The following is a 24305-nucleotide window of genomic DNA, read 5'->3' on the forward strand; positions in this document are numbered from 1 at the left end:
TAGGAACAAATCCCATCCACCCAGCCTACTGCAGGGCGTGCGCACGCACACACACACACACACACACACACACACACACACTCACTCACTCACTAGGAAATATTTAGGATCACCAATGTACCTAACCTGTATGTCTTTGGAAGGAAACCCACGCAGACATGGGGAAGGGAACCCAGGTCTCCTTACTGCGAGGCAGCAGCACTATCACTGCACCACCTTGCTGGCCAATTTTCAGTTTTGCACTTTTGCAAATAATGCATGATGAATCCACACAGGTGTAAATGGAAAGAAGCTAGATGGCAAACTGCTGGTCCCTTTGTCATTTACATTTTACTGTTAATGAGGGGGCAATTAAAACAGTGAATGCAGCTGTTTAAGACTAAAATAAGCAATTAACGGTTCAAAATCTTAACAAGCGAGAAAAATGAATAAGGCAGAAAAATGTCACTTGAGCAATACATGTGTCATCAGCAATGAATTGTCTCTCATGAAGCAATTGGGTTAGAATGAAAACCTGTAGCCACTGCAGCTTCCCCAGGACTGACACTGCACAGCCCTGATTTAAAGGGTCTGAGTCTTAAATAGCAAATAAATTAAATGAAGTTAATTAGCAGCAAAAACTGGTCACTAATTAAGAAAATGGTTAGAATGAAAACCTGTAGCCACTGTGGCTTTCCAGGATCAGAGTTGGGCACCAATAATCTAATGTGGAGTGGCTAGCTCCAATTCTGGAGAGCTGCTGTTCCAACCCAGTTGTTAAATTAGAAGCCAATCCTCACCAAGAACTAATCTTATTTAATTTCATGGCTTGTTAGTATTTTAACTCTAGCATGTCAGGCCATTCTTAAATCATAGTTTTGTTTTTCCTTTCTAATGATACATGTATCATCCAAGTGATTTGAAGCCTAAAATGGACGACTAATTTTCAATTCTTCTCTTTTCCTTCAGTTTCCTTCTGAGTATTTAATTAAACCAAATAGTGAATGATGGATACCCACAGGTTGGAATGGAGATAAGCTAGATGTAGAACTGCTTGTTCCTTTATCATTTGCATCTTATTGCTAATAAGGAGCAGTTAAAATAATGAATAGAGCCCTTTAAGACTAAAATAAGCAATTAAGGGTTCAAAATATTAACTGCAAAACAACACAAATGAAGCACTTGAATGAATGGTTTCTCATGAAGCAATTGGATTGGAACAAAAGCCTGAAGCCACTGTGGCTCTCCAGGACTGACGTTGCTCAGCCCTGATTTAAAGGGTCAGAGTCTTAAATGGCAAATCAATTAAATGAAGTTAATTAGCAGCAAAAACTACTCACTAATTAAAAAAAATGTGTTATAATGAAAACCTGCAGGCACTGTGGCTCTCCAGAATTGAAGATGGCCACCTGATCTAATGTCTGACTGTTTAAATATGTTGAAAAAGTAAACAATTTCCAGGGGTGTACTTACTATTTCACATGACTGTATGTTAATTGATAAATATTTTATCGCAAATAAATGAAAGATATGTACAATGGGTAGTATAAGAATGTTAAAACAAAGCAACTGATTAGTAACTCCTGTCATTTTAAGATGATGCTATATTATTGTTGCTATAAAGAATATTGAAGCTTGTATCTTTTTCCTAATGATATAATGAATAATGACACAGCTCGTCGGGCAGGTCGTGTATTTTGAATGTAAAACTTGCAGTCCAGCTTTTTCATCCCTTATTGTACACAATGCACTGCTTGTCTGACTTCCTCGAGGAGCCTCACTTACACGTTTAACTTATTTCATTCATTTCTGCTGGGCTCACTGGCCAGTGTAATGATGTCTTTTCTGCAGTCTGCCTCTTGGCAAAGATGCTCGCAGACTGTGAGGTACCGTAAATAAACATGTTTAAAAAAAGATTACAGACAAAAAATGGCGTTGCATGGTGTCCTTAAAAAACAAGCTCTACTATTTCAGAGGAATTTCTTGAAAGGAGATTCACTTTAATGAGGGTTACTTCAAAAACAGGTTAAGACCTTAAAAATACACAACATATTGGCCCAGAAAATTCATAGAGTTATAAAATAGAAAGTATACAGTGGATTCAGAAAGTATTCAGAACCCTTCATTTTATTCCCATTTTGCTGTGTTGCAACATTGTGCTAAAATTATTTTATTTTCATTTTTTAAGCAACATTCATCCCAGAATGACAATGCTAAAACAGTCAGTCAGTCAGATTTGAACCCTGAAATGGATGAGTAATTTTCAGTTTTGTCAGTCAGTAATTTTCCAACCCGCTATATCCTAACACAGAGTCAAGAGAGTCTGCTGGAGCCAATCCCAGCCAGCACAGGGCACAAGGCAGAAACAAATCCCAGGCAGGGTGCCAGCCCACCGCAGGGCATGCTAAAACAGAATTTTAGAAATATTTGCAAATTTATTAAAAACACATGTATTCAGACCCTTCACTTAGTACTTAGCTGACAGCCAATTACAGCCTCGATTACATCCATTTACAAATCAGCCGAGTCCAAATCTGGGACTGCATGGAGACAAAAACTGTCCTAGTATCACTGAACACAGGCGCAACAAATGGTGGATTAGTATGCACTCGTCACACTATAAAGGACCCAATTTGGTCAAAAAAGCATAATAATAAAATTAACAATAATAAAAATGAAGGGGGTCTATTTGTAGAGGGGCACGGTGGTGCAATGGCTAATGCTTCTCTTTAACAGTTCTGGGAAATCCAAATTAGTCACAGTGTTGAGTTGGCATGGCCTTCATGTGTTTCCATGTAATCTGGTTTATCTATTGTCTATTACAATGCTCAATTTAAATTTGCGCAATATGTATTCTGTATGAACGCGTGTGCCCTGTGATGGACTGGTGTCACACCTGGCTGAAGTCAGCACTCACTACAACTTTGTAATGGATGTATCAGGTTAAAAATGGATAACTTCATGCTTGTGAATATTTGAAAGAAGCTAAAAACTTTCATTCTTAGTCTTCACTCAAAACAGATCATAAATGACAGTCATTGTCCAACCCGCTATATCCTAACACAGGGTCACGGGGGTCTGCTGGAGCCAATCCCAGCCAGCACAGGGCACAAGGCAGGAACAAGAACACACACCCTGCCCACACAAACACACACACCAAGCACACACTAGAGACAATTTAGAATAGCCAATGCAACTAACCTGCATGTCTTTGGACTGTGGGAGGAAACCGGAGCACCCGGATGAAACCCATGCCGGACATGGGGAGAACATGCTAACTCCACGCAGGGAGGACTCGGGAAGCGAATCTGGGTCTCCTTAGTCTGAGGCAGCAGCTCTACCACTGCACCACCGTGCAATTCAATCATAAATGTTCTAATATTATATTCATTTTCAAAATTGTTTCCACTTCTATATTTACTCTTTTATCTTCTTAAAATACAATAATATGGATTTATTCTTTAGCAATGATACTTTTTCTAAACTTAACATTTTAATGAGGAAATAAAAAAAGATTTGTAACTAAAAATTCAATAAAATGATCCAATAAAAAAGTATACAGTACTTAGTGATTTCTATTCTCTCTTCATAATTATTGAATTAATCCTCAGTGGTTGCAAAATAGGAGTTTGTACATAGAATTATTACTTAGCATCTCTATTAACTGATATTTTTGTCATCTTCAGATTCACTCAGACTCTGATGAAGGAGATGGGTCCATCAAATATACAATCTCAGGAGAGGGTGCTGGAACAATCTTCATTATTGATGAGATTACAGGGGATATTCATGCAACTGAACGTCTTGACCGAGAAGAGAAGACCTTTTATACTCTGCGAGCTCAAGCCAGAGATCGCCTCACAGACCAGCCTCTTGAACCCGAGTCTGAATTTGTTGTCAAGGTTCAGGATATTAATGACAGTGAGCCAAAATTCCTAGAAGGACCATACATTGGGAGTGTTCCTGAGTTATCACCTATAGGTAAGCTGAAATATTGCTGGAGTATGATAGCAAACTGAAGGCCAAGCCACTAATGTAACAGTAATGCTGCTCTTATGACATGGATTTTGATCAGTTTTTGATGGCTTTTATTTTATTTTAATGTTGTTTAGTGCATTTTTTTGCTGTTGTTTTACTATAGTTTTTGACTGCGGAAAAAGTATTTTGTGTCTTCAGTACTTCGCAGTGAGGCCTTGGTTGCCACCATATGGTTTGCAGATGTATGTGATGTCATTGAATCTTGCATGTAAAACATAGCAGCAGCCATTACTTCATGTGTAGATTGTTGTTAAGAAATCGCTCATGTTCTTTAATTTTCAAAAGGATTCTAGGACTTCTGCAATTTGCATCATTATTTGGATTTCAGCTTTGTGTTGTGGTAATACTGACTTCTGCTGGTAAATTTGCAAATGACTTTTTCAGTGATCTTTATCAGTAAATCAAAAACATTAATTTACAAGTCCGAGCGAATCGATTCAGTAGACCTCAACAGAAGTTCTAAAGCACTTGTGTGATGCCATCAATGTCATGATTAGATTTCGAGTGCATTCATTTGGTATTTTCTGTCTTCATGACTGGTATTTTTTAGGTCTTTCTATAGCCGCTGTTTTTAGAGCCATCGTTGGGATCGCTTTCTGCATTGTTAGGGGTGTGGCTTCTAGTGTCGTGACCCATGAGTAATCCCTACAACAGGATAAAAAGTCAGTTGGGGTTCCTTTCATTATCCAATCTGTGGATACAAACTTGCTAAATAAACAAACAATAAAATACTTAAATGAAACTTTTTTTATTTTGCTGCTTGCGAGTTTCTTTTCTTGTTTTTTTACTTTTATTCTTGTTTTTCATTAGTATTTGGTAGCTAGGTTTATTTTTGTTTGTTTATGTGCTTGTCCTGCTTAGCTTAATAAAGCAAAATCACCTCTTTATTTCTCAACAGGACAATCTGTCTCTTAGTTTTTAAAAGTTTATGTGAATGTACCACTTTGTCTGATTAATAATTCTTGTTCACTCAAGTTATGATTCTTTTTAGTTAGAACTAAATCATTATCGTTGAATGTGGACCACTGACTTTGATTATTATCAGGTTCATCATACAAGCAGAATACATTAACAACACATTTATATTAGAATGTTTTGATTGTTTTTTTTTTTTTGTACGATTAGTTTTTGGAATTATTTCAAACAATATAAAAGCATAATATTAAATGGATACATTTAGGTCCTTTTGTACATTTAACACATTAGTCACACAAAACTGAACCATATAAAAATATGATCCTAATTTCTAACAGTTATTTGATTTCAACTTTATTTTACCACACACTTTTCCAGATCACTGAACACACTGAGCACATATCATTCTCCAATTACGATCAAAGTGGTGCTTATGATATTATTTATCTGGACTTTCAGAAAGCATTTGATAAGGTGCCACATGAGAGGTTGGGCATCAAGTTAAAAGAAGTGGGAGTTCAGGTTGATGTTTTTAGTTGGGTGCAGAATTGGCTCAGACACAGGAAGCAGAGCGTGATGATGCGAGGAACCTCATGAGAACTGGCCGATGTTAAGAGTGGTGTTCCACAGGGGTCAGTGCTAGGGCCGCTGCTATTATTAATATATATAAATGATTTAGATAGGAATATAAGTAACAAGCTGGTTAAGTTTGCAGATGATACCAAGATAGGTGGATTAGCAGATAATTTGGAATCCGTTATATCATTACAGAAGGACTTGGATAGCATACAGAATTGGGCAGATTTGTGGCAGATGAAATTTAATGTCAGTAAATATAAAGTATTACACATAGGAAGTAAAAATATTATATATTATATATATATATATATATATATTGAATACACAATGGGCGGTCGGAAAATCGAGAGTACATTTTATGAGAAGGATTTAGGAGTCATAGTGGACTCTAAGCTATCAACTTCCCAACAGTGTTCAGAAGCCATTAAGAAGGCTAACAGAATGTTAGGTTATATAGCACGATCTGTGGAGTACAAGTCCAAGGAGGTTATGCTCAACCTTTATAATGCACTGGTGAGGCCTCATCTTGAGTACTGTGTGCAGTTTTGGTCTCCAGGCTACAAAAAGGACATAGCAGCACTAGAAAAGGTCCAGAGAAGAGCGACTAGGCTGATTCCAGGTCTACAGGGGTTGAATTATGAGTAAAGATTAAAAGAGCTGAGCCTTTACAGTTTAAGCAAAAGGAGATTAAGAGGTGACATGATTGAAGTGTTTAAAATTATGAAGGGAATTAGTACAGTGGATCGAGACTTGTATTTTAAAATGAGCTCATCAAGAACACGGGGACACAGTTGGAAACTTGTTAAGGGTAAATTTCGCACAAACATTAGGAAGTTTTTCTTTACACAAAGAACGATAGACACTTGGAATAAGCTACCAAGTAGTGTGGTAGACAGTAAGACGTTAGGGACTTTCAAAACTCGACTTGATGTTTTCTTGGAGGAAGCAAGTGGATAAAGGACTGGCGAGCTTTGTTGGGCTGAATGGCCTGTTCTCGTCTAGAGTGTTCTGATGTTATACTGTTCTAATTCTTTTAAGTTTAAGCAAGCTCATTACCTGAGAATGAGTCACACAATTCTATTTCATTTGATTCATGAATGACTCACGTGATTCACCTGACACTTAGCAGAGATGAACCCAAAGCAAATAGAAGTATTTGTAAGACAGGTTCATGAAACACAAACGAAAAATGAAAAGGAGAAAGATGTACTGTAGTTGATAATGTAGGTGAAGTTGCACAGATTTTCATTGTTCTCAGCTGGCTTTCCAATTTTGTTAAACAGAGATACGAACTCCAACTTGATATTTAAGGCAATGATAAACTAAGACACGTCATTTATCCACAAACAGACACACATGTGCAATCTGTGTGGCAGCTGTGTGTTTGAGTACAGAGTATAAGAAAAGAAATGTGTATTCTGCATGTACGTGTAGACGTGTGCACTTCATTTGTGGTGAAATTTGTGGAAGCCTTTATTTTGCATATTTACAACTGAAATTCCTAAGTCATATATACTTTCTTCAACATCACCCCATGCCTAAAAATCATCAGATATATTTTTTCTGTAAGCACTATTCTCTTTTAGGTTTACTTGCATTGACCTTTAATTAAGCTGAGCTATTACTGTAAGTGAGTAAACATCAAAAAGCCTTATTCCTAATTCCTACCTAATTCCTTTCATAACTTTCAGTTACAAGTATAAGATACTCCAAATAAAAATATGGCAAGATATAGAGGTGGAGAAGCAACCCAATCTATTCTGACCAGCTACAGTATGTTTGGCTGTGGAACAGAACAGAACAAATGCACTGGGGAAATATTTGAAAAAGTAGAGATGTGCAGACCAGACCAGTTAAACAGGACTAATGATTGTTATTTTTTTGCAGACAGCACCTAACCTATAGTTTTGAAATGGTGTTTGTCGGCTGCCATGACAAGTTTTGAACCGTGGCAGTCCCATGTCTTTCTTTTCTATTTCATAGGAATTGGGAGAATTGTGTTTTAATTGTTCAAATTTATTCTTATACTTTTAAAAATGTGACCAAGGCATCATTTTGGGAGTTTGGGAGGCTAAGAAATGTAATGGGTTCATTTATTTTTTTGTTTAGATACGTCTTTAATAATGATCTTTTGTAAATACATATTGCAGTGTGGCCATTCTGTCTATGATATGAGCTACACCATTTTGTGCATTGTGTTTGGTATGGTTGCCATGCATTTATTAGGCAAGGTCTGCCTAAAGTGTGTGGCCCATGACATCATCAGGTCAATGTTGTGTGCCACCTTATTTGTTAAAGTTTGTGGACAAAATAAAGAAAAGACACGTGCTCTCATTAGTCGTTCTGTCTGATTTTTGGCAATGAATTCTTTTGTTAATCGATTATGACTTTAATTTAATGTTTTAGTGTTGACCCTCACAGAGAAGACAACCAGGGTTAATGGGATGACTGGGAGAGGAAACATAAGACAAGTAGGGAATCAAAACCAGAAAAACAGACCTGCATTTAAACTAAGCTAAATCATAAAGCAAGAATTATAAAGGGGAAGATGAAAGTACAAGTCAAGAACCAGGAAGGGTTGTGACAGTCGACTTTTTAACTAATGACATCAGGCGCTGCGATCAGCCAAGAGTGCATGCTAATAGGCGAACTCACAGAATGATAGTGAGCATGAAAATCATTATGGTATCTAAAACTATAACAATGTATTCCTAACTATTAGAAAAAAAGGTTATAGAAATGTCAGAATTAAAATCTCCGACCCAAAAATCCTATAATACTCACAAGGAATGGCAAAATATGCTTACTTATAAAAAATCAATTATACATCCATTATCCAACCTGCTATATCCTAACTACAGGGTCACGGGGGTCTGCTGGAGCCAATCCCAGCCAACACAGGGCGCAAGGCAGGAAACAAACCCCGGGCAGAGCGCCAGCCCACCGCAGGGCAAAAATCAATTAATTAAGGTAATTAATAATTAATATAGATTAATTAACTAAGATACTAATCATCAATTTTAGTTTTTGACTCCTCAAATATGTTCTTTGATTTACGATTTTGTTCTCATGTCTTGGGCTTGTCTTCCGATTATCAATCTTTGCCTGTTAAGTAACCCCTGATTAATCTCCTGATTCCAATCATATTCAAAGTCTGCTGCTGTAGAGTGGAGTCAGTACAACAGGATAAACAAGTAAAATTTATAGTGTTTGTGAATAAACCCTTAAAGTTCCTCCATTTTTTGATCCATTTTTTAACCAGTTCAGGATCACAGTGGGGCTGGATCCCAACCCTGAAAGTTTTGTCGCCTCGAGGATCATGACAAGGAAAATTCAGTCAGCATTGTGGCATCGGCCTCACACAGCAATATTACAACATTTTTTCTAATTTTATTACAAATTATTACTTTGTCAGATTGATCGGAAGGGTAAAACAGCATGTAGGTTTGAGATAATGTAACATGCAATGTGAAGCATTTGATAGCTTATAGGTGATGGACTTGGCCTGGACGTTAGAACTGCAGGTGAAAACCTCCTCTAGAAACTGAACACAAAACCAAGGCTTTTTTCAAAAATTTTCAGGTTATGTTACAAGGCTGCAGCTTCTGGGAAAACGTTTTGTAATGCAACCTGGATAGCTGGGTCTGATTACAACCAAATGAAGAGTAATTGGTGGAAGACTGGTTGCGTAAGCGGCACATTTATATACAGTACTAGTTGAAAACCCTTATATATAGCTTTGCTTATATTAGGACTAGGAAAGACTATATTAATGTATCTTTTCCAGTATGATAAAGTTTATGTTCCTGATGAAAGTTATGTACATATACGTAAAATGTGCAAGTGGCACTTGTTTACATGCAATCAACACACATCAGGCTAAACATCAATGGAACACCAACTTCATTTTTCATATGTTGAGAGAATTGCAGACTCTAGTGACATAAAAAAGGGCTTAGTCAAATATTTTGCTTTATTTTCTGTTTGTGTTTACTCCTTGGGAGAACAAGTGCTAATGGAGGCAGATTATTCTCTTCATCTTTGAAGATCAATTGGACCAGATGCCTCAAAGTATTCAAGACAGGCAGACAGTTAAGTACACAAAACTGAGACAAAGGAATGGCAGGCAATAAAAAAGGCAGGTAAACAGAATGACAAGCAGATTAAAGGAGGGAGTTGTAGTCACTAACGACTGGTGTCTGATTCCTTTACAATTCTAGGTAGACTGAACAAGCATTTTCATAGCATAAATTATTAAAATTGGATCTGAAAAAAATGCCTCTTCAGCTTCTTATACAAAAATAACAAGTTTTTGCAGTGTGTTTGCAATCAAAGTCACTTAACGGTTATGTGCTTTCTGCTGTGTTATTTTTATACAGACTATTTATACAAGCAGAGGGATACTTTTTGAAACTGTGATCTTCAGGAGATGATTCAGTCTCTCAGCTCTTTGATACTTACCATTTTCTTCCATACCTAGCTGCATGGTTCTGATTAAGTCATTTATCCGCTCTGCTTCCAACTAGGAGATCTTGAGCAAGCCATTCAATCTGCCAGGTAACAACTGTGCAGTCTTGGCAATTTCATTGAATCTTATTATTCTGATAAAATGGTTTCATCTTCTGAAAATGACTTTGTTGGTTCAAATTAGCCCTTTTAACAAAACTTTGTCTTCCCTTAAATCATGACTTGGTCACTGCAGATATCTTGAAACTTGATTACATTATTCATAAATGGAGACCCTCTATCAGGATGACTAATCCGAGTGCAGTGTTTTCAGCTGAAGAAGACTATAAAGCTGTAAATGAGAGAAAATATTAAAAAGTATTCTTCTAGTGCAACATCTGCTCTTTCATTTTTATTTTATGTTTTTTATTTGTTCTGTAACCGTAACCCTAACCCTGTAGTATAATCTTACAGATCAAATGTCAGTAGTGCTACAGTGATTTACCTTAACTCTTTTAGGGCGGATATCGACTTTTGTTGACACAAGGGGTTGAGAATGGATATCAGGGCCAGTGGGCAAAAGAAAGATGTAAATGTTGATAAAATTCACGTTACATTATAGGTAGACCCTGTTTGCTTGGAGGACTGTTAGACTCTTTGATGTGACTTTGAAACCCTGCAAGTGCATTAGTAGAATAGAGTAAGCAACGTCTAGAATGGCTTCGACATCGGGCGAGTGAATGAAGCAAATGCACAAAGTGAGATACTCTATGCATATTATTTATCTATTGTGTATTATTGCTGAATCAGACACTGACTTATCAAACTCCAATTTTGATACAAGTGATCCAGAGATCGAAAAACGAAAGTCAGGTAGTTGCATCAGCTGACCGGTCCCCGGCTGATCGTAGTGCTGGACAGGCTTGTGCAGCTGACGTGCCTACAAAAACATTCACCCTGGGAAGACTATACAGACATCGATCTGTGGGATACAAGCTGGCAACTGGATTTCACTAAACGATGTGGCCTGCTCGGATTAGTATCCACTCGATTACATTAAGCCATTTTTTTACCAGAAAGTGCCTTCCAGCTTACGAGTGGTGGGACAAACAGGTATGTAATAATTATATGACTATGCCTACTGTAGAGGCTCCTGGAGCATAAAAAAGAGTGAAATTTGTCATAAATAAGTATTTTATGCTGATTTATGCGTGAAACCATTGCTTTGTGTACTTTTTAGAAAACTGACTTTTTTGGAAAAATATTCAGCCTTGAAACAAAAGGAAGTAAAAATAGTTAGCCCTAAAAGATTTAATAAACAAATGTATTTCATTTATAACTTTGTTACAGGATTGTTCATTTACAGTGCCTATAAAAAGTATTCATCACCTTGGAAATTTTCATAATTTTGTTATATGTACAACATTGAATCACATTGGATTTAATTTGGCTTTCTTCATACTGATCAACAGAAAAACACTCTTTAATGAAACCAGATATCTACAAAGTGGTCTTAATTAAAACTAACTAGTTCAATGGAGATCACCTGTTTGGGGTTTCAATAGATTTTAGTAATAATGTACTGCTATGTGGAAGGTCTGCCTTGAGAGCAGTATTTTGCAGTTCTACCTTTGGCCATCATGACAGCCTTGAGTATGTGTGCACAGGTCGCTATCAGTTTTGCTTTAGCTTTATCTATCAGCTATCTATGCGCTGCCCATTACCTCCCTTCTTCTTTGTAAAACTGCTCAACTTTTCTCAGGTTGCATTGCAATTGTGAGGGAAGAGTCTTTTTTTAAGTCCAGTCATAAATTCTCAATTGGATTGAGAAATGGACACTGACTCAGCCACTCCAGGACATGAACACTATTGTTTTTAAATCATTCTTGTTTAGCTTTGGCTTTATGTCGAAAACAAATCTTTTCCCAAGGCACAGGTTTGTTCATCTTATTTTCCTTGAGGAATGTCTGTATATTTTGCTGCATTCATTTCCCCTTCTATCCTCAAAAGCTTTCCAGAGCCTGCTGCAGAGGAGCATCCTCACAGCATGATGCTGCATGTGAGACCCCGTGTAGTGGGGATTGGCACCATGCTACACCTTGGGCCTTTGAAGTTCATGGAATGGACATATCGACTGTGAAAAACATGGACAAAAATTTATAAAGGTGAAGAAAAGCAAGTGTTTTTCATTTACAGTACAGGTGCTTCAAACAAAAGGATGCAAAAAAAAATTCCCAAGTCCAAGTAACTCAGTGTCATTAAAACCCTAATGGGACACACACAGCAAATATTTACTAATATTACAGTTCTTTTTCTTTCTCTTGTGCCATCTAAAGAAAAAGAAAATGGAGTATTATAAATGGTCATTCAAAAATACTATTTATGCCAAAAAGAAATATATCTTCTTTCTTCCTCCTTCTCAAAAGCAATAATCAAGGAGAAAGAGAAAAAATACTATATACAAAAACAAATGTTCTCCCTTCTTCTTTTTCCTTCTTACAGATCAGGGAAAAAGAAATAAAAATATTGGTATGCCAGGGCTTTAACACTTGCTCACCACATTGGTCTGAAGGTTAGCCAGACACTAAACTCGGTCAAAAGATGACCTCTGTTGTCTATTCCACAGTTTTACTGTATATGTTGAAGAGGGATTGTAGCACCCAATCCCTGCTGACACACTCTCACTCCTCCAATCAGGGAGCAGAAACTCTCCCATTTACCGAGATGTCAGTCAGCACACAATCCTTAAGGAACTGCTTCATTTTCTTTCTCTCATGCTTTTGCACTCTCTCCAGTAAGTACTCTTTACTTTTTAAACTTTTTGCCCGGGACTTTGCTATGCTCCTTTTTAACTAGGCAATGCACTGCTCGTATTTCTTCTTTTGCCTTTTCAACAGTGGCAGGGTATGACAGACAGTGGACCTTGCTTATCCGGATGTTTGTCCGATTCCCGCAAAATTGTCTGAATCACCTGAGCCAATGTGAGGCCACATCTCCTCTGGTGAGTTGACGGTCCTCTTCCTCATTCAGGGTAAGTGTGTCCATTTTCTCAATAGCCATTAAAATAAATTGGAGTGGTCTCCCCTAGACTTTCTCGTATACTCAAATATGGGGATGGATATTTGAGGAGTAAACCGCAAGACAAAAATGATATTTTTATATTATGTACATTAAAGAACCATCAACAACAAATCAAATCAAATCAAAAATATATTGAACAGTTATTATAAAAGTAAAGTTGAATAAATAGAACTATGCAGCTGCATGAATAAAAGGTAAAGTACCACTCCCGGTTAATGGAAATAGCCAAAAAGTTTATAGAAATCTACTTTTGAACCTAATACTTGTATGCAAAATTTGGTTGACCTAAGCTAAAGCATACTCAAGTTATCATGTTCTCTTACACACACACACAGACATACTGTAATTCCAAAAATTGTATTTTTGGCCTCAGGGAGGTCTAAAACATTGAGATTCATCAAAATCTTGAAAATTAATTTTTGGAGGATTCCTATACTTTGTATATGAGAAAGACTGGGAGGTCTAAAATGTTGAGATTCATCAAAATCTTGACACTGAATATTTGGACAATTGCAATACTTTCCTTCGTATACGAGAAAGTAAAAACAAAGGTAAGGCTATGAATACCTATACTGTGTGGTAGAATAAAGAGACTTGCAGACTGAAAAAGAGATGGGGAAATTGCCCCATATAATGTCCAGTGGACCTGTAAGAGAATTGCAGAAAAACTGATAAAAAATTAGAGAAATTTGACAAAACACAGCAGTAAGTTGGTGGTTTTTTATCCACAAAATGGTGACCGGAAGGAAGTATGAGTGGAAATGATGTCAAGGCAGGAAAAGTGGATGTAACGTCATCAATCTGAGACTGAAAGTGATGTCATCAGAATGAGCCAGAAATTACATAATCACATGGCTAAAAGGACCTTCTGCTCCGTCACACAGAGTTGACAAATGAGTCCTAGTGGCAGTCGTACATGATTTGGAGGCAGCCGGATCAGTATTATCCCCATCCATTAATGAGCCCATCTTTTTAACAGGAGTAGCTATGTTAATACCACATCTACTATCAGATCAGTCCCACCCCAGTATTACTGGATAGGGTGGATCGGGCAAAACCGCAGCTAATAGACTCTTCATAGAGTCATCAGCCGATATAATTCATGAGGTGGATTTATAATCACGAGTTTTGCCGTGTATACATCTAAGATTGACCTTAGTTGTCAGCCACTGTCGTGGTAATACATAATGGCAAGCAACAATGGAAAGGTTACTTCCCAAATCGAACATAGCTGTTACTTTATATCCATTTATTATTAATACTCCTGTATGAGGAAGGGACAAAGAATTAATCAAACTACAATACCTCTCTATCATACAGTGGGAACAATCCATGGGCTCAGTAGTAGGGCATGCAGGGAAGATGTGTCTGACCTCCTCACACTTCTGTTGGATTAGAGGTTCTGTGAGTCGCCAAGAGGGCTTAGGGGCTGCGACACGAACCTGTCTGTGTTGGCGAGCGGACTATTCCAACCTTTCTGATTTACAGACCGCCCAGTGCCACTTGACCACATTAGTTAAGGCATCCATGTTTTTATACGTTTGTTTGTGGACCTCCTGAGCAAGCTGTTCAGAGAGGGCACCCATGAAAATTTCACAAGCCAGTTGTTTAACTATTTTTTGGGAATTATTCATATCTGGCCTTAACCAGCATCCCAACTTGCCCCAGATTTCAAAGGCTTGCGTCTGAATTGGTCACTCGAGATCGAAGTGCCACTTCCTTCATTCTCTCACCTGCTGGACCACAGATACGCCATAGCGCTTAAAGACTTAAGTCTTTAAGGTGTTATAATCAGCGGCCTGCTCCTCAGTCAGGTTGTAATAGGCCCTCTGCGCTTCCCCTTTCAGGAAGTGTGCTAGGATGTGCACCCATTCTGACCTTGGCCACCCGTTTCGTTTAGCCATGCGTTAAAAAATCCAAAAATAAAATTCTACGTCATCTCCCTCAGTTAAAGGGGCTAACTGAGAAGGGGGAGGCCAAGCAACCTCCGATCTTTCTGCCGCTTCAGCCCGAGCTTCTGATTCAGCCAATTGGGTCCTTGTTTCCCTGAGCTGTATTGTCACCATTTGTAGCTCAGCCATAATGGTGGTTAGAACAGTATTTACGTCTTGTTCTTCAGTCATCTTTGAACAAATAAATTCTGCTGACTACACCACATGTGGTAGAATAAAGAGACTTGCAGACTGAAAAATAGTTGGGGGAATTGCCCTGTATAATATCCAGTAGGAAAATTGCAGAATAATTGATCAAAAATCAGAGACATTTCACAACACATAGCAGTAAGTCAGTGGTTTTTATTCACAAAGTGGTGACCGGAAGTTAGTATGAGTGGAAATGACGTCATAGCAGGAAAGGCGGATGTGACTACATCGATCTGAGACAGGAAGTGACATCATACTGTTGGGACTGGAAGTGACATCATTAGAATGATTCGGAAGTGACGTCATCACATGGGAACCAGAAAAGTGACGTCATCAGACAGAAGTGAAAATGATGTCTTGTCTAGAATGCCATTTTGTGGATCTGAAATTGCAGGTGGTGAGTGAAGTATTCCATTAATTTTCTTCAGTAGTTCTGGTGAGAGAAGAGGAGAGGTATTAATGCTTGATATTAATTGTTTATCTCGCGAGAATGCACTCACCTTAGGGTTTGTTGGCTGCCTCCTAAGCGCTCGTGTGGTTGACAACTGCTATACTATGACAAGTGCTGCAACACACTCCCGCCAAAGTGCTTCACAGTGGGAATGGTGTGTTTTTGACAATGTGCAATGTATTGTGGAGTTTAGTCTGATAATCAGAAAGCTCAGGTTTGGTCTCACCAGACCACAGAAACTTCTTCCACCTAATTTCAATGTCTCTCACGCATCCTCTGCCAAGATATCATGTGCATTTTTTAACAGCGACTTTCTCTTTGCAACTCCTCCCATAAAGCTGTGACTGGTGAAGCACAGTCTCTCCATTCTTATTAACTGTAGATTATTGTAACTCCTTTAGTGTCATCGAAGGTCTCTTGGTGGCCTTACACACTCATCTTCTTCTTGCATGACCATTCAGCCCTTCTGCTATAGGTGGATTTAGAGCTGTGCCATACTCTTTTCATTTCTTCATGACCGATTTAACTGGAAATTCAGTGACTTGGATATTTTCTTGTCTCCATCCCCTGACTTGTGCTTTTCAGTCATCTTTTCAATGAGTTTCTTGCTATGTTCTTTTGTGTAGGTTAGGCAATCATATTTTATCACCACACATTCATCTGAAACCCCAGAAAGGTGATCTCCATTAAACTAATTTTGTGACTTTTAAAACCAATTGACTGTTCTGTTTTATATTTGTAATTCATTTTGACAATTTTGCAAAGATCTAATTTCATTTTGAAATTAAAGAGTCTTCTTATAATGACCAGTATCAAAAAAGATACATTAAATCCAATGTGATTTAAATTTGCATAACAATAAAATGTGAGAATTTCCAAGAGAGTCAATACTTTTTTCACTGTAAGTTTATTGTGTGTTGTTGAACACTGTCAGACTCAATCAAATATTTGGACACATTACAAACATTTCCATAGTTGCAAAGTGTTCTAATGTTTTATGAGGTGTTTAATGACTGTGCTGCTGTTGATCCTGGAAAGTGTGTTTGTCTAACTGGACCATTCTCGATGTCCTTTTTTCTCCTACCTCTGTCTGTTTTGTGGATACATCATTAAATTAGAATCCCAGATCATTCGTGACAGACACAGAATACTCAGGAGTTTCTTTTAAGGGTTACTCCAGGGAAGATGCTAATACACTGAAGATGCTCCTTTCTGGTAATGCAGTTTTTTAGTGTCCCTATCAAAAGGTTTCTCATAAAAAGCCCCACTGATCACCCCTAAGACAAGTGCCATAATTAGGTTTAAGTTACCTTTGAAAGTGCAACTGTACAACTTAATTCTTAAACTATCATCTGTTAATGGGTAGTTTTGTTCCTTTCACACATGGCACAAAATGGCACATATATATGGGAATCATTGTCAGTCTGTAATGTGTATTCAGATGCTATTTATAGTACTGTGTTCATTCCAATACTTGCACATTTTTTTAAGTTCTCAGGTTACCTTTTTTGTAAGTCTCTTTTGGTATGAAAGAAACCAGGGATTTCAAGGTAACGTCAAGGCTTGACTAGCTGATCATGTTGTCAAGAGAGTTACAGGTTAGAATTTCACTAAACTCTGTACCCATGGCAAAAAACGTCAACTTGAACATATTGTATCTCATTTCTCAGTTATTATTGGGATTGACAATGGTGTCTTTACATCTTCAAATTGTTCACAGCATGCATAAATACAGAAGTGCTTGTCAGCATGTGTATAATTTTCTTAAATTGTGCAGTCAGTAATCTGTCATTGTAAAAATGCTTTTGGGGTCTGCCTAGTTATATTTCGGAACATATCCACATAGATATGCTAATAGCAAAGGGTGGTCAACAAAGAAAAAACAGTACTACTTTTTTGTTCAGAATTTCAAAACAAGATTTATCATTTTCTTTCATGTGTTCTGCTGAATATTCACTTCTGTATCTTTTCCCATGAGTTTCAACTTGTGAAACAAGTTCTTGCTTACTTTAATGTTTCTTTAATGAGCTTCAACCTGGAGTCCTGCAGACTTGTAAACCAGTGAAGATCAAACATGGCATACACAGATCTTGTGCTCCTTTTGTACTCAATTCAGCTGAGAAGTGTATTGTGTGGTGTAGGTGTTCTATAACTTGTAATTAAAGACAGTAGACAACAGGTTGTCAGTTTCTTCACTGTTCATTCAGTCCTACATTTACTGACATACACACTCTAAATAACTAACATCAACTGAGGCTCCATCCATACATCTTATCTCTAAAGGCTGTTACATGGTGTTATAGCACACTGCACAGGGAAATTCTATTTAAAGATTTTTGTATTGGTTTTAATTGAAAATGGCAGAAAAACATCAGTCTAACATTTTTTGGAATGTGGGAGGAAAACCCACAATACAACTGTCTTGTTCATACAAATTTACCCTGACAGAATATGTAGCACAGCTTCTGGTCCAGACGTTGGTCTTGTCATGTCTTTACTACTGTAACTGTCTGTAATGGAACCTTCCTTGAGCACCATAGACCAGACATAGGCTTACATCAGCTCAGCTCTCTATAAGTCAACACACCAAACCATTGGCTATAAGAGCAAGAACCATCAGGGCTGGTTTGACGACAACTCGGAGACTATCAATGACCAACTGAAGAACATGCAAAATGCACACTGGGCAATTCTAAATAACCCCTTATCCAGTATTATCAGGCAGCAATGGCAGAGAGCTCAATAAGGAGTGCAGAGGGCTATTCAGATCATTCAGAATGAGTGGTGGACAAAGGAAATTCAGTCACTGACTGCTGTCAAAACTATCTTTGGTACAAAAAATTGCTGCATCATTCTACTGAAAACAGCAGATGGTCTAATAGTCTTGAAGGACCAGAATAGCACTCTGATGAGGTGGGTTGAACATTTTAATACCCTACTTAATCAGGACTCTGGATGAACTGCCTGAATTTCCTCCCATTTACAACCTCAGTCAATCTCCAGCCTTCTTGAGAGTTCTGTCAGCTGTTACTCAGATCATAAGGCAATTCAACAGCTACTACTGGTTCTTCTATATATCCATCCATCCATTTCCTAACCCGCTGAATCTGAATACAGGGTCTCGGGGGTCTGCTGGAGCCAATCCCAGCCAACACAGGGCACAAGGCAGGAACCAATCCTGGGCAGGGTGCCAACTCACCGCAGGGTTCTTCTATATATCTTCTTCAAAATGCATTTAATGCCTGATGGTGTCTTTTGCTGCTATTTTTCTAATCTTGATAGAAATGTAAGTAAAAATCATTGTGCTGTATACACTTGGACATGAATGTGAACTACCAACATAATATCTGTGGTAGGAAAGAGCTAATACTTTTGGAATTAGTTATTTTGTGGTTTTATTTATAATTCTACTGGCTGTCCTTCTCAGCTCCACCCACGTAGTAGAAAAACAGGACAAATTTTAAAAATCAATAAAAAAATGTATAAAAATGTAATTCTGGCCAAGTGGACGGTAGGTACGCTCTAACATCAAACGTTGGCACTGTATCTGATCGTGTTCAGCTCTGACAGGAGAGCATCCCCCCAACATGGGGAGAAAAGCATGTGACCTTGATATCTCTGCCAAACAGTAGCTGCCCTCTAAAACACACGTATCTCTGATTTCTCTCTTAAAAGCATCAAACGTTACTCCTTAACAATCTATAGATGATAATATCTGCTGAACAAGGCAAGGTACACCGAGAGGTACACCGAGAGACTTGAATGGAGGCTGGCGCGTGAGTAAGGAGCGCCTCACCTGCCTCCCCACTCCTGAGGTCCCACTTCTAACCTCCCCCCCACTCAGCCCTTAGCCTCTCTCTTGGATTCACGCAAATAAATTGGTACTGCAAGCGAACTATGATGCTTAGTGCAATGAGAGAAGTCACAAAATCAACCAGAATGTTCAAGCAAATTACAGAAAAAAACTTGATCCAAAGAAGTTCACTTGTGAAAAGCGAACACACATACATACAGACAAACATTGGATTTCATATATATATATATATATATATATATATATATATATATATATATATATATATATATATATATATATATTGTGAGACTTGCCCGGACACCACCAGTCAGAAACCATATCTTTATAAAAGTCACATGTTTATTTAACATAAATAAATACAGTCACAAACACAACACAAAGCACACAGCAATAATCACCCACAATGAACTCAATCCTTCACTGCCAATCTCCTCCTGGGAGCTTCGTCCTGCTCCCACTCCCGACTCTAGCTCTCAGATTGCTGGGAGGCGGCGCCTTTTATTCCCGCCCGGATGTGCTCCAGGTGGCTGATGATGAACTTCCAGCAGCACTTCCAGGTGTGGCGGAAGTGCTGCCCTTTGCACCGGAAGCACTCCGGGCATCCCTGGCAGGTTCCTCTGCCATCTTGCAGAGTGTGGCAGAAGTAACTGTCTCCAGGTTCCTCGAGGCTTAAGTCGGCCAGTGGGGGTGGCCACAGGTCCAAACAGTCCAGAACCCTTTTTCTCCTTTCCCGTGGTCCTCTCCTGCTCCAGGGCGGTTGCCCCCTTGTGGCCCGGAAGCTATTCTTATGACCTTCCGATCCATTTAGGCGTCCCTGCTGGGTCAGAACCCCAGTCGTCTGTGACAATATATATATATACAGTATATATATATATATATATATATATATATATATATATATATATATATATATATATATATAGTGCTTTATATATCATAGCTCATCTTAAAAAATATTCATACTGTTTATAAAACATTCTTCATAAAATAGATATACACATTATGGTTTGAACGCACACTAGAATGACTAAAAAGGAAGAAAATTTAAAAAGAAAGAAGTTCTGATCTGGCAGTTACAGTCCTAGTGAGGTGCTATGCAGACATATTCCTGTTGGTATAAAAGGAGCCCCAGTAGCATTTCTTGACACACTTCTGCTGAATAATTCATTTTTCTGAAAGTCTTCAGTGTTAGTGTGCCAGAGGGTGGATGTGCAGCATTGTTCATAATGGCACTCAGTTTTGTTTAAATTCTCTCCTTTGCTACGACCACCAGGGAGTCCAGAGTGAGTCCAATAACTGAGCCTACCCTTTCAATTAGCCTGTTGATTTGTTTGGCCTCTCCTGAAGTGATGTTACCAGCTCAGCACACCACTGCTTAGGAAATCCCACTGGCCATCACCAAGTTATAGAAGATGTGAAGGATGTCACAACCTACATTAAAGGAATGCAGTTGCTTAAGGAAAAAGAGTCTGCTCTTCCCTTTCTTATTTAGTTCCTCTGTGTTTAGATACCAGTCCATACTGTCATTGATATGGACACTGAAGCACTTGTAGGAGTGCACTAGCTTTATAGCCACTCCCAGAGTAGTGGCCGGACTTAGCTTTGCTGATGTTAGGTTGCTGGTAATTTTCTTTGCACCGAGAAGCAAACTTCTCCACCTGATTCCTACACCTTCTCATCCCTTCATCCCCGTAAGTGCAGAATTATCCGAGAATTTCTGCAAGTGCCATAACCTGCTGTTATATTTAAAGTCTGAGGAGTACAGAGTGAAGAGAAGTGGTGACAGGACTGTTCCTTGTGCTCCACTGTTCAATATCAGAAACACAGTCATTGAGTCTAACAAACTGCGGACTGCCCGACAGATGGTCCATTATCCAGGAGACCATACGTTCATCCACCTGCATATCTCAGACTGGATGACATTGAAGGCACTGGAGAAATCAAAAAAACAATCCTCACAGTCCTGCAATCTTTTTCCAGGTGAGAATAAACCTTGTGGAGCATATGGATAATTGCATCCTCCACTTCAGTCTTTGTGCAATAGGCAAACTGCAGTGGGTCCAGGTGGTCTACAACAAGAGGACTCAAGCATTCTCTCAAAGATCTTCATGATGTAAAACTTAAGTGCCACTGGTCTGTAGTTATCTACACACAATACTTGATATGACCAAATGAAATGAACAGTAAATTACTGAAGGAAACAGAGAACAGGATCACAAAAGAAGATGTACCTTTGGATAAAATCAACCCATTAAAATATTGGTTTAAAGTCCATTGCATGTTACTGTAAAGCCTAGGTGTCTAGCAAAGTAATTACTGACATCATGCACTATGCCAGTCGGAGTCATTATGTGATCAAGGTCCCTTTCACTTGGTTTACTCAGTTTGGTCGAGTGACCAACTCTAGGAAGTGTTCTGGCAGTTCCAGACTTCTCCCATTTTAGAATTATTGAGGCCACTGTGTCTTGGGAACACTCAAAGCTTTAGCAATGGTTTTATCACCTTGTCCTGATCTCTACCTCATTACAAGTTGATTGCAGAGGTCTACAGTGGGTTCCTTGGTGTACATGGCTTGTTTTTTTTTTCTGACATGGGACCTTTTATATACAGGTGTGTGACTTTGTAAATGATGTCCAATCAATTCAGTTTGTCACAGGTGGACTTCAATTAAGTTCTAGACACATCTTATGGATAATTCAAGCCAAGAGGATGCACCTGATCACAATACTTCTAGAACTGAGAGATTTCAGTTTTTGATTGGTAATAAATTTGCAAAGCCTTCCGAAAACATATTTTCACTTTGCCATTATCGGTTATTGAGTGTAGATTGATGGGCAATAACGACATATGTATCCCTATAAAATTGAATCAACAACACAATGAAGTGTGCAGAAAGTGAAGGCGTCTGAATACTTTCTTAATCCAATTGTGTAAAATAGATAATATTATATAATATAATACAGATGGTGTGGAGGGTGCTTTGTTTTTCATCCTAGAGACTTCACTTTAACTCAGCATTTCTTAGAACTTTAAATCACAAGAGCATGCATTTTTATTGATGTAAAATCATGCAACAGAAATAAACACAGATACTATTCTAATAAATGTACTTAACTGGTAAACAATGCATTCATTTATAAGAATTACTTTCAGTCTTAGTTTTGTATTTTTTCATTATTGATTTTCTCTATATACTTTGTATTTATCTGGCTGATCAGACATCCTTTTAAGATCATCAGTTCAAAGGATTACGTTTCCTCTTGAATGCGATGTTGGAAATTTTATTGTCAGAAAGAATAGTGACTTTTTCATGTTCTAGTGTGGTGAAGATGACTGATGACAGAGTTCAATTTAGAGTTTTGCAGGCTTGGAAGATTTTGCGCCTTTGAGTTTCACTTTCCTCGCATGGTTGATAAAACCAACACTCCTTGCTGTAGCCTGTGGTCTTTAATCACTGTAAAAGCCTCAGTGATTACAAAATCTCTGGGCCAAGAGTCTCAGGGGACTTTGTCATCAGTTACCTTTTCGCAATACCAAAACTGAAATGGACTGTATAGACAAAGTACAGCAAAGATTTTTTTTTTCCATTAGATAGCGCTCCTTGTGGCTGTCACAGGGAGCATGTATGATAAATTAAACTAACAACTTTTGTATGGTATCCAAACAGAAGTTTGGCCTGCTGTCTAAGGCACTCCACTGTAAAGAACAAGGCTTTCCAGTCAGTCAGGATCACACAGTCAGTAGTGTGGACCAAATCATGTTACTCAGCAATTATTGGAATATAAAGCAAATACTTCATTGCAGCTCTTCAAAATGTGTTCTAACATTCCATCCAATTTTACACAGGCCCTTTTAATAACAATGCCAGTTGTACAGAATTTGATTTGGTGTAGCTCAAATAAATAATTAGATAAACTTAAAAACCCTGATACAGACATAGAACATGAGGACAGCGGTAAACTACATTCTCCAATAGCTCACATTTTACAATTTCTTCATATTATTGTACATGACTCTTAAGGTGAAGATGTCAAGTTCATATACCTCTTAGCTTGTAGATGAGTGATGTTACTGCTGGTCTTTATTGGCTAAGCTGTTTAGTAGATGGAATGAGAAAGAACAAAGAGTTTGGAAGGCGGAAGAGGTCACAAAAGACATTGACAGCATTTCATTCTTTACTCCACAGTAAAAGGATTGCAAGTAAGGATCCCTGGCCAACACACATTTTGGTACCTCAAATGTTAGGCTTGGGTCTGGGTATATTTGACCTACTGATTCCAAAAATGGCCCCAGTTTTCTTTTTTGAGATACAAAACATATGTCATATACCACTCTTCACTCAGCTCACCTATAAATAAATCAAGATATTGATTTGTTTAAATTAATATCTTTAAAGCATGATGGAAACATATTAAATATTAAAAGAAAAGTGCACTACATGAAAATCTACTTATTTCATACCAAAAGCACAGATTTGTAATACAAACTTACCAGTCATTCGACACACAAGAAGCTCCTTTTGTAAGACTTCCGAGAGTGGGATATGCCAGGACAATAGTCATCAAATGTGCATCCCATCTTCTTTGGTATCAGGCTTCCATTGTTTTATGTCTTGGTGAAATCTTTCACCTGGCTCTTAGCTTAAGTCACCAAGGTTCTCTGGAAAGCGATCTAAGTGACGTGAAGATAATGGACTTTAATATTCATGTTACAGCCAAGCCTGTTGAAATGAAAGAGCTACTAATTGTGTGTAGCTGTCTGTCTTCTGGTTGCCAAGAAAGCGTTTCACAACAAGAACAAATGAAGACCAGGCATATGATTCGATTTCATTCATTGATGCTATGAAATGTGGATTATT

General features: G+C 38.1%; 1 protein-coding gene across 1 annotated transcript in view; it reads left to right on the forward strand.

Moving 5' to 3' along the window:
• The window catches only part of LOC120514797 (cadherin-22-like), a 1212176-nt gene that overhangs the window by 597581 nt on the left and 590290 nt on the right, over positions 1-24305 (forward strand). The window contains exon 4 of the mRNA XM_039735358.1: positions 3666-3960. Coding sequence (XP_039591292.1) covers positions 3666-3960 — 295 coding nt within the window. The remainder of the gene's footprint in view (positions 1-3665; positions 3961-24305) is intronic.

This window comes from Polypterus senegalus, chromosome 14, assembly GCF_016835505.1.
Source record: "Polypterus senegalus isolate Bchr_013 chromosome 14, ASM1683550v1, whole genome shotgun sequence".
Classification (NCBI taxonomy): Eukaryota; Metazoa; Chordata; class Cladistia; order Polypteriformes; family Polypteridae; genus Polypterus; species Polypterus senegalus.